This window comes from Gracilinanus agilis, chromosome 6, assembly GCF_016433145.1.
Source record: "Gracilinanus agilis isolate LMUSP501 chromosome 6, AgileGrace, whole genome shotgun sequence".
Taxonomy (NCBI): Eukaryota; Metazoa; Chordata; class Mammalia; order Didelphimorphia; family Didelphidae; genus Gracilinanus; species Gracilinanus agilis.
The window spans coordinates 31959909-31971479 of NC_058135.1; the positions used below are offsets into that span (position 1 = coordinate 31959909).

The 11571-nt window shown below is 34.0% G+C and overlaps 1 protein-coding gene across 1 annotated transcript in view; it reads left to right on the forward strand.

Annotated features, from left to right (window-relative positions):
* The window catches only part of LOC123252195 (vitamin D-binding protein-like), an 89179-nt gene that overhangs the window by 43963 nt on the left and 33645 nt on the right, over positions 1 to 11571 (forward strand). Inside the window, 2 exon segments of the mRNA XM_044681600.1 lie at positions 6968 to 7037; positions 7701 to 7833. Coding sequence (XP_044537535.1) covers positions 6968 to 7037; positions 7701 to 7833 — 203 coding nt within the window.

Here is an 11571-nt window from a genome sequence, read left to right on the forward strand (position 1 = left end):
GAAATATATAGAAATGCTGATGATTTATGTGCATTTATTTTGTATCCTGCAACTTTGCTAAAGTTGTTGATTATTTCTACAACTTCTTAGTTGATTTTCTAGGATTTTTTAAGTATACCATCATATCATCTGCAAAGAGTGATGCTTAGTCTCCTCATTGCCTATTTTGATACCTTCAATTTCTTTTTCTTCTCTAATTGCAACTGCTAGTGTTTCTAGTACTATGTTGAATAATAGAGGTGATAATGGGCATACTTGTTTTACTCCTGATCTTATTGGGAAGGCTTCTAATTTATCCCCATTGCATATGATATTTGTTGATGGTTTTAGGTATATACTGTTTATTATTTTTAGGAAAGGTCCATCTATTCCTATATTTTTCAGTGTTTTCAGTAGGAATGGATGCTGTATTTTGTCAAAGGCTTTTTCAGCATCTATTGAGATAATCATGTGATTTTTATTTTTTAGACTGTTGATATGGTCAATTATGTGGATGGTTTTCCTAATCTTTAACCAACCTTGCATTCCTGGTATAAATCCCACTTGATCATGGTGGATGATCTTCTTAATTACATGCTGGAGTCTCTTTGCTGGTATTCTACTTAAGATTTTTGCATCTATGTTCATTAGGGAGATTGGTCTGTAGTTTTCTTTCTCTGTTTTTGATCTCCCTGGCTTTGGAATCAGTACCATATTTGTGTCATAAAAGGAATTTGGTAGGACTCCTTCTTTGCTTATCATATCAAATAATTTGTATAGTATTGGGATTAGTTGCTCTTTGAAGGTTTGATAGAATTCACTTGTGAATCCATCTGGTCCTGGGGATTTTTTCTTAGGGAGTTCTTTGATGGCTTGTTCAATTTCTTTTTCTGATGTGGGATTATTTAGGTATTCTATTTCTTCTGCTGTTAATCTAGGCAGTTTATATTTTTGTAAATATTCGTCCATATCTCCTAAATTGTTATATTTATTGCCATATAATTGGGCAAAATAGTTTTTAATGATTGCCTTAATTTCCCCTTCATTAGAGGTGAGGTCTCCCTTTTCATCTTTGATACTATCAAGTTGGTTTTCTTCTTTCCTTTTTTTTTTATTAGATTGACCAGTACTTTGTCTATTTTATCTGTTTTTTCAAAGTACCAGCTTCCAGTCTTATTTATTAATTCAATTGTTCTTTTACTTTCAATTTTATTAATTTCTCCCTTGGTCTTTAGTGTTTCTAATTTAGTTTTCATCTGGGGATTTTTGATTTGCTCGCTTTCTAATTTTTTGAGTTGCATGCCCAATTCATTGATCTCTGCCCTCCTTAATTTGTTAATATATGCACTCAAGGATATAAATTTCCCCCCCGAGTACTGCCGTGGCCGCATCCCACAGAGTTTGGTAGGATGTCTCATCATTGTCATTCTCTTCAATGAAATTGTTGATTGTTTCTATGATTTCTTCTTTGACAAATTGGTTTTGAAGAATCATATTATTTAATTTCCAATTAGTTTTTGATTTTCCTGTCCAAGTGCCCTCACTAATTATTATTTTTATTGCATTATGATCTGAGAAGGTTACATTTATTATTTCTGCTCTTTTGCATTTGTTTGCAATGATTCTATGCCCTATTACATGGTCAATCTTTGTGAATGTACCATGTGCAGCTGAAAAGAAGGTGTATTCCTTTTTGTCCCTATTTATTTTTCTCCACATATCAACTAAATCTAATTTTTCTAGGACTTAATTCACCTCTCTTATCTCTTTCTTATTTATTTTTTTGGTTTGATTTATCTAGATCTGATAGGGGAATATTTAGATCTCCCACTAGTATGGTTTTACTATCTATTTCCTCCCTGAGCTCTGCCAGTTTCTCCTTTAGAAATTTGGATGCTATACCATTCCATGCATACATGTTGAGTTCTGTTATTTCCTCATTGTCTATACTGCCTTCTATCAGGATGTAATTTCCTTCCCTGTCCTTTTTAATCATATCTATTTTTATTTTGGCTTTGTCAGAAATTATGATCACCACTCATGCCTTCTTTTTCTCATTTGACGCCCAAAATATTTTACTCCAGCTTTTGACCTTAACCCTGTGCATACCTCATGTGTGTTTCTTGTAGACAACATATGGTAGGATTTTGTTTTCTAATGCACTCTTATATTTGCTTTTGCTTTATATGAGTTCATCCCATTCACATTCTGGGTTATAATTTTTATCTGTGTATTCCCTAACATTTTGGTATCCTCTCCTTGTTCTACCCCTTCCTATTACAGTATTTCCTTTTAAACCAGTGGTTTGTTTTAAATCAATACCCCTTATCTCCTCCCTTGATTTACTTCCCTTTCTACCCCCTTCCTTTTTATTCCCCTTTTATTATTTTTAGGGCCTAATGAATTCCTTCCCCCCTCTCTTCACCTCCCTTTAAGAACTCCCTTCCACTGCCCCCCTTAGATTTTCCCTTCTGACTTTATCCATAGGGTTAGATAGAATTTGATATCCTAATGGATCTGTCTACCCTTCCCTCTCAGGATTAATTCCACTAAGAGTAAGGTTTAGGTATTTCTTTTTATGCTCTCTTCCTCTCCTTCTTATAATAGTATTCCTCCTATTTTTCTTATTCCTTCAAGCTACTCTTGGTGCCATCTTCTATTCCCCCCCACATATTTCCCCCCCCATATCATTTTAGACCATTTAGTACTCCAACTTCTCCTTATTACTAATTCTTCCAATTACTATAAAAGGAAGTACAATTTTTTAGAATTACACATAATATTTCTCCATATAGAAATACAAATAATTTGATCTTATTGAAACCCTTGAAGAAGGCAATTTAAAGATTAGAGTTTTCTTTCTTTTCCCTCTCTTTCTTATTTACCTTTTCATGTTTCTCTTGGTTTTTGTGGTTGGATATCAAACTTTCCATTTAGTCCTAGTCTTTTCTGTGCAAATGCTTGGAAATCTTCTATCTTGTTGAATGCCTGTACTTGCTCCTGGAAGTATATAGTCAGTTTTGATGGATATGTAATCTTTGGTTGTAGACCCAATTCTCTTGCCTTTCTGAATATCATGTTCCAAGCCTTGCAGACTTGTAGTGTGGAGGCTGCCAGGTCCTGTGTAATCCTAATTGGTGTTCCTTGATATCTGATTTTTCTCTTTCTGGCTTCTTGTAATATTTTCTCCTTAACTTGGAAGCTTTTGAATTTGGCTATTACATTCCTTGGGGTTGTCTTCTGAGGATTTAGTGTAGAGTGTGATCTATGGATTCTTTCAATGTCTATTTTGCCTTCTTGTTCGAGGACATTGGGGCAATTTTGTTGGATAATTTCTCATAATACACTATCTAGGTTTCTATTTGTCTCTAATTTTTCTGGAAGACCAATAATTCTCTAGTTGTCTCTTCTTGACCTATTTTCTTGGTCTATTAACTTCTCATTGATATATCTCATGTTTCCTTCTATTTTGTCAGTCTTTTGACTGTGCTTTATTAATTCTTGTTGTCTTGTGAGATCATTGGCTTCTAATTGCCCAATTCTAGCCTTTAGATACTGGTTTTTGGGTATAATCTTTTGGTTTTCCTTTTCAATCTGGTCTATCTGGTTCTTCAAGGCTTCTAACTGGTCATTTCTGGTCTTCAATTTGCTTATCAATTCATTTGATTTCTGAGCCTCACTTTCCAATTGTGAAATTCTGCCTCTTAGACTGTTATTTTCTTGCCAGATCTCTTCCATCTTTCTCATGATCTCAGATTTTAACTCTTCAAGATCTTGTGACCCATTTTCATTTTTTGGGAAGGTTTGGGTGGCTTTAATTGTTTGTACTCTTCTGTTTTCTGGGTTTTTTCTGTGCAGAAGTTATCAAGTGTTAGAGTTTTTTTCTTGGTTTTCTTGTTTATTTCTTGGACCTTGCTTGGCATCATTATGCCAGAAGTCTGAGTAAGGCAATCTGATTCTCTTTGTATGGATTTAGGGACCAGTTTTTGCCTGTGGCTACTTTGTGAGTCTCTTGGCTTCTCTGGGGACCCTCCTGGGGTCTCTGGTCTAACTGTTTTCAGGGTCAAGGCCCCTTGATCCTAGCCAGCTGCCCAGAGCCCAGAACTTGGCCCATGCTTGCTCCACCACATGAGTCTGAGCATGCTGGGAGCTGCTGCTGCCTCTCTTAGCCCCACTCCCGTGTCCAAGATCTGAGTTTTCCAGCACCTGGGGTCTCAGGTCTTGGTCCTCTTAGGGGCAAGCTCCTAGTGGTGCCAGTTAGCTGCCAAGGAGCTAGATTTTGTGCCCCTGCTCTAACTCTGGAGCTCAGCCTCTGGCTCTGGTACTGTAGGTGGGGTGGGGAAGGGTTGATTCACTCACATTTTGATGGGAGCTATTTCCCCCCTTATAGCATGGAAGTGCCCAAATCCCACGTACCTTTGATACTGCGCCCTATTGTGGGGTCCCTTCTTTCATCTGGATTTGTTTTTCATCTGGATTGATTTTGAATATAACTAAAAGGGAAAAGGATAAAGTTAAGAAGTTTACCGATAAGGAGTTGGACCTGAGAATGACCCTCATTGGGGTGTTAACAATGAAAAGGACTATCAGAGATTATGTCATGTTAGGGAAGCAGTTCTGAATGCAATGAGAGCATGTTCAGACAGACCTGGTACTTGGACAAAATTTGAAAATTAAAAGAAAGAGATAGGAGAAAATCTTTCTCAGTTCATGGACAAACTTATAGAACTGGGAGGAAGATACATAGACATTGACTTAATAAGCAAAAAAGACTTTAGACAACTTAGAAGGCAGTTAATAAAAAATTGTTGCAAAGTATTCAAGACTATTTCAAAACAAGTTGCCCTAACTGGATGAATTAACAAGAGTGGCAGTTTATGTTTATAATGGACATGAAATGAAAGATGCCAATGATAGTGATTTGGTGGATGCATTAAGAAAGGAGATAAAAGCATTAAGGTGGAAAACTGATAAACATGAAAAAGGTGATACAAGTTTGGGGTTAACTCCAGTTAAGTTAAGTTAACTCCAGTTTTTTGTCCTTTGGAGGTATGCTATATCAGTTGGTAAGGAGAGAAAGTCACCCTGCCTCTACGCTGCCACCATCTTAACCTGGAAGTCAATAAATCCATCTTGCATTTAACTTTCAAAAAGGATTCCAGTAAAGTTCCTTTTTCTTTCCTATTCTAAGTCAACACTTTTATCTACTTCATTTTACCACTATTATTCAAATACACTTCACTCTATCATGTGTTATTAATTTTTTGCTAATTAATAACCCAAAGGAATCCAAATTATTCTTCTTCTAAAAGATTGCATCATTTAAATACTATATCTTAGCACATTGTTTATCCAATTCACATAAGTTATTAATTTTGGTCCACAGTACAAATTGATAAACTGAGATAACCACTTACAATTGAGCAAAATCTATGATACAGGCAGGTTGCATGAAATCATTCTTATCTTAAAATATATGTTTCAGTAACAATACGCAACACAGCCATATTTCATAGCATTCCAAACTACTGATATGTTTCATTTCAAATTTACAAATTTGAAACTTTTCTTTCCCAAAGTCTGTAATTTGTGAGAACTTCCTAGATTACACAAATTCTTAGCATTTCATTACCTCTCTCTTAGAGTATTAGTAAGACAGAAGATAAGGGGTATTTTTAAGGACCATCACAAAGCAATACAGAAAACTAAATCTGGTTTAATCTTTCACAAGACCAAAGCAAAATAGGGCATGATGTTACAAAATGTAGTTTAATGAAAAAGTTATACAAATGAATAAGATAGATAAATAAGATAGACCAAAATAAGATAAATAAATTTAGAGGACAGTCTCTAGATTCATGTGATATTTGCTCTGATTGTGTCAAAGTCCAGAACATCTACTTTGTAATCAAAAGTCATAAAAGGGATATTTTTTAATTCACTAGCAATTCCTTTAAAATGTACTTTTTAAAAAATATATGAATCAGAGTGAATTCAAATGGTGTCAAAGGTCTAATCATTAAATACTGTGCAATTAACATGAATGTTTATTTCCTTTAGTTAGAAGTTAAAAAGAGGAAAATACTTCATGCATTTGTCATTGGCCTTAAAACCTGTATAATATCTTTCATCTGGCAAATTATCAGATGAAATAATATTTTTAAAAATGCTCAACACCTGTCATAAATATCTGCTATTTCTTATTCTCTTTTAAGGGAATTTAGAATGAGTCTTCTTCTTCCTCTATATGATCTCCCTATAAATTCTGAAGACAGATGTATCTCTCTTTAGTCTTCTCTTGATGTATGATGTTTTACCTCCTACAGAACTTAACTAAATAAAATTTCATGCCTTCTTTTGCCTCTTGGTACTTTAAGGGGGTTTGAAATATTTTTTACTTTCTCAGGATGAGACAAAGTAATGCTTTTATAAAGCACAATTTGCCATCATTCCAGTTAATTTAGCCCCTTTCACATCTTATTATTCCCAAAAGGAACCTCCCTTTGCCTTTATACTTTACAATCCAGGTAGTATTTTCTAAACCTTGAAGAACTTTGGTCAGGATCTGAAAAGTAGAATAATATCTAGTACAGGTGAATAGGGCTTTGTTGTACATTCAGTGGGGTAAAGCCTACTTCTTTCTCACTTATGCATGTTTCTATACTTCATGTCAAAGTCCTTAATCTGGGCTCTGTGACCCAAACACCAAGTGGGACCAGACTCTCTGAGGAATGGGATAGCTTCTCTCCTGGAGTAACTGCACTGACTGTCATACTGACATCTATAGACTTTTCCACACTATTCCAATCAAGTGAATTCTTTTCCAGAAAGAAAAAAAACATCCTATTTCTGCTCATCAGAAATTCTGAATTTCATTCTGTGAATAAACATTGTTGTCATTATAAAATGCCATTTAATATGTCTATATGTTGTACCACAATCATAAAGAAGGAGATATGTATAGATTCTCTTGTTTCTGATTTTGTAGGACGTGATTATGAAAAATCTAAAGTCTGTAAGGATTTCACCAGTTTGGGGAAAGACAACTTCCAATCATTGTACGTATATCAGGTTATACTCAATTGCACCCTATACCTGCTCTAACAAGGATTGGTTGGTACAGTCAGTCAGGGATAGATTGCTAGGGCCAGTTGAATAGATTAAGTGGTCACATCCAGGAAGTAATCTAGAAACAACAGAAGACCACTGTTTCCCTAAAATTATTATCTCCATCTTTGGCCAATATTGCCTGAAATTCCCACCTTAGATGATAGAAGCAGAACATTGTTTCTAGAAGGCCAAAGGTAAAGTATCTTTTGTTGGACTCTAGTCTGGTCCCCCCAAAAAACTGGTTCAATCCTTGGGACCTGAGGCAAATATTTAGGAAAGAAAATTATATTGAGAAGAGATAAATAATGGCAGGAGGAGAAGAAAGAAGTTGTTAGAAACAAAAAGCTTTTGGTTTGGAGTGGAATAGGAAAAAGAAGATGAGCAAAGAAAGCAGAAAAAAGACCTAAAATGTGTTTTTTCTAACATAATTTGATGCAAAAATATTTTTTTTAATGTTCCTAACTTAAGCCACAAGACAGGCAGTTTGGGGTAAAGGTATGAAAGATTTTTTGAAGATTTATTTCGACATGATTTGTTAATTACAAGTGAAAGAAAAAAATTTTTTTGATTTTTTTGATTGAGATTGAGATTTCCATGTCTTTGTTCCCTAGATCACTTGTTCTATACAGCAGAAAATTTTCCAGTGGCACCTTTGAAGAGATCAAAGCCTTAGTCGATGAAGTTGTCTCCTTGACAGAAGAGTGTTGTGATATGAATGCTGCCCCTGACTGCTATGATACAAGGGTAGGCCTTGGTAATTGCATGCTGCTATAAGGTCTTCCCTTAAGAACCAAGCCATTAGCGCATGAAATGAGCAAAATTGAAGGGCCTACTAAAGGGTAACAAGCTTTGATCATTGTGTTTACTAAACACTGGATTAATATGGTCATTTATTCCTGTTTACTGTTTACCTAACATATTTCAAGTATTCATAAGCTATTTCTTAGCCAGGTTGCTATGATGATTAAATGATTTGTAATGGTTTGAGATCCAGCATTGCAAGACCACTTTCCTTCACATTTTTTTTATGAATTTGCTTCATATACTTGACCTATTGTTTGTTCTTACAGATGAATTTTGCTATTATTTTTTCTAGCTCTAAAAATAATTTTGATCATTTGATCAAAATCATTCTAAATTAATTAATTTAGAAAGAATTGTCATTTTATTATATTGGCTTAGTAGACCCATGAGCAATTTTCCAATTTTTTAAAAAAAATTAATTTTTATATTTGACTTTGTGTGAAAAGTTTTTTGTAATTATGTTTATTTAGTTCCTAGTTTTTCTTTGTAATTAGATAACCAAATATTTTCTATTCTCTATAGAGATATTCTAAATGAAATTTCTCTTTCTATTTCTTTTGGTTGGACTTTGCTTTTAACATAGGAATGTTAATGATTTATGTGAGTTTCTTTTATATCTGTAACTTTGCTAAAAAGTTGCTAATTATTTCAACTAACTTTTTAATTACTTTGTTAGGATTCTCCAAGTATATCATGTCATCTGCAAAATATGATAGTTTTACTTCTTCATTACCTATTCTAATGCCTGTAATGGCTTTTCCTCCTCTTATTGCTATACCTAGCATGTCTAATACAAGGCTGAATAAGAGTAGTGATAATGAACATCCTTACTTACTCATGATCTTATTGAGGAGGCTTCTAGCTTATCGGCAATACAGATAACGATTTCTTATGGATTTTGATAGATACTACTTATCATTTTAAGGAAAGTTCAATTTATTTCTGTTTTTTTAGAGTTTTAAATAGGAATTCTATTATATATTATATATAACATACATTATATATATATAGTATTCTATTTTATCCAAAGCTTTTTGCATCTATTTAAATAATCATATTTTATTGTTTTGCTAGTAATATGGTCAATTATCATGATAGTTTTCCCAATATTGAACCAGCTTGCATTACTTATATAAATCCCACCTGGTCATTAAAGCTTTTTATTTTAAAGGGTATTGTGAGGAAAATTGTTGTTTTTTTTTTAAATATTAAAGCACTATGGAAATGTGAATTGTCCTAAACACCACTTAATACTAATATGTGACTTAGAGTAGTGATGACGAACCTTTTAGAGACTGAGTGCCCATACGACAACCCAAAACCCACTAATTTATCACAAAGTGCCAATACAGGAAGGTTTTAATTTAGAAAAAGACAATTCATACATTAACATCTTTTGTCTTAAAAGAAAAACACAATAACAGAACTTCCAATGATAAAAGCAACTTTTTATTGAAGGGTAAAAGTTTGCTTTTGGTATAATCTTAAACAATAAATGTGATTTTGGCTTTTGAATGCATGCTGATAATTTGTCTTACCATGGTTAGACTCAAACTACTTGGTAAATTTGAGAGGAATACATGCAGCACACAGGTCATCTGTTAGTCTGTTTCTGGTGTCAGATTTGATAAAATTTAAAGATGAAAACAGTCATTCGGAAGCAAAAGATGATCCAAACAAAGTAAAGAAAGCAATCCCAAGTTCTTTCATTGACTTCAAATTATTTGACATTTTGCCAAATATTGTACAAATTTGATAAAAAGTTTGTCAAAAATTGTACAAATTCCCTGAGGCCCCTCAGCAAATGTTGTAGAATTATCTTTTTTCTTTTCAATTTATAATTTAATTAATTAATTTAGAATATTTGTTCATGGTTACATGATTCATGTTCTTTCCCTTCCCTCCTACCTGCCCCCTCCAGGAGGCAATAAGCAATTCCACTAGGTTTTACATGTATCACTGTTCAAGACCTATTTCCATAATATTTTCAATAGAGTGATCATTTAAAGTCAACATCCCCAATCAAATACCCTTCTAACCATGTAATCAATCATTTTTTTTCTTCTGCATTTCTAGTTCCATAGTTCTTTCTCTGGATGTGGATAACTCCACTACATTCAATTGTGCCATAATGTATCAGTCTCTGTGTATAATGTTCTCCTGGTTCTGCTCCTTTCACTCTGCATCAATACCTGGGGATCTTTCCTGTTCACATGGAATTGCTTCAGTTCATTATTCCTTTCAGCACAAAAGTGTTCCATCACCAGCAGATACTACAATTTGTTCAGCCATTTCTCAATCTAAGGGCATCCCCTTATTTTCCAATTTTTGCCACCACAAAGAGCTCAACTATAAATATTTTTCTTTAAGTATTTTCCCTATTATATCTTTGGGGTACAAACCCAACAGTGGAATGGCTAGACTAAAGGGACAAGGAGTCTTTTAAAGCCCTTTAGCCATAGTTTCAAATTGCCTTCCAAAAGGGTTGGATCAATTCATTTGCCACATCCCCTCCAACATTTATTATTTTCCTTTGCTTTCATATCGGCCAATCTGCTAGGTGTGAGGTGGTACTTCAGAGTTGTTTTGATTTGCATTTCTCCTGTTATGAGAAATTAAGAATACTTTTTCATGTGTTTATTGATAGTTTTTTAAAACTGCCTATTCATGTCCCTTTCTCATTTATCAATTGGAGAATGGCTTGATTTTTAGTACAATTGATTTAGTTCCTTACAAATCTGAGAAATTAGTCAGAAGTTTTTGTTATAGATTTTCCCCAATTTGTTGCTTTCCTTCTCATTTTAGTTGCATTGATTTTGTTTGCACCAAACTTTTTAATTTAATGTAATCAAAATTATTCATTTTATAGTTTGTGATATTCTCTATCCCTTGCTTGGCCTTAAAAGCTTTCCTTTCCCAAAGGCCTAACAAGTATACTATTCTATGTTCACCTAACTTACTTATAACTTCCCTCTTTATATTTAAGTCAATTATCCATTCTAAATTTATCTTGGTGTAGGATGTGAGATGTGGATCTAAACCTAATCTCTTCCATACTGCTTTTTAGTTTTCCCACCAGTTTTTGTCACATAGTGGGCTCTTGTCCCAAAAGCTGGGATCTTGGGGTTTATTATACACTATCTTGTGTATATTGTACACTACTGATGTCATTTACCCCAAGTCTATTCCACTAATCCTCCCTTCTATCTCTTAGTCAGTACCATATTGTTTTGATGATCATGACTTTATAGTACAGTTTAAGATCTTGTACTGCTATGTACATCCTTAACATTTTTTATTAGTTCTCTTGATATTCTTGATGTTTTGTTCTTTCAAATGAAATTTGTTATGATTTTTTAATTTAAAGAACTATGCAATTGATCATATGTATTTATTTTGCATTTCTTACTCCCACAGTTCTTTCTCTGGATGTGAATAGCATTCTTTCTTAAGAGTCCCTCAGAATTGTCCTGGATCATTGCATTGCTGCTAGTAGAAAAGTCTACTTTCCCCTTTACCCCCTGCATTCCCCCCACCCATGGCCAACACACATTTCCACTGGTTTTATCATGTGTCCTTGATCAAGACCTATTTCCAAATTGTTGGTAGTTGCATTGGTGTGGTAGTTTCGAGTTTACATCCCCAATCATGTCCACCCCAACCCTTGCGTTCAAGCAG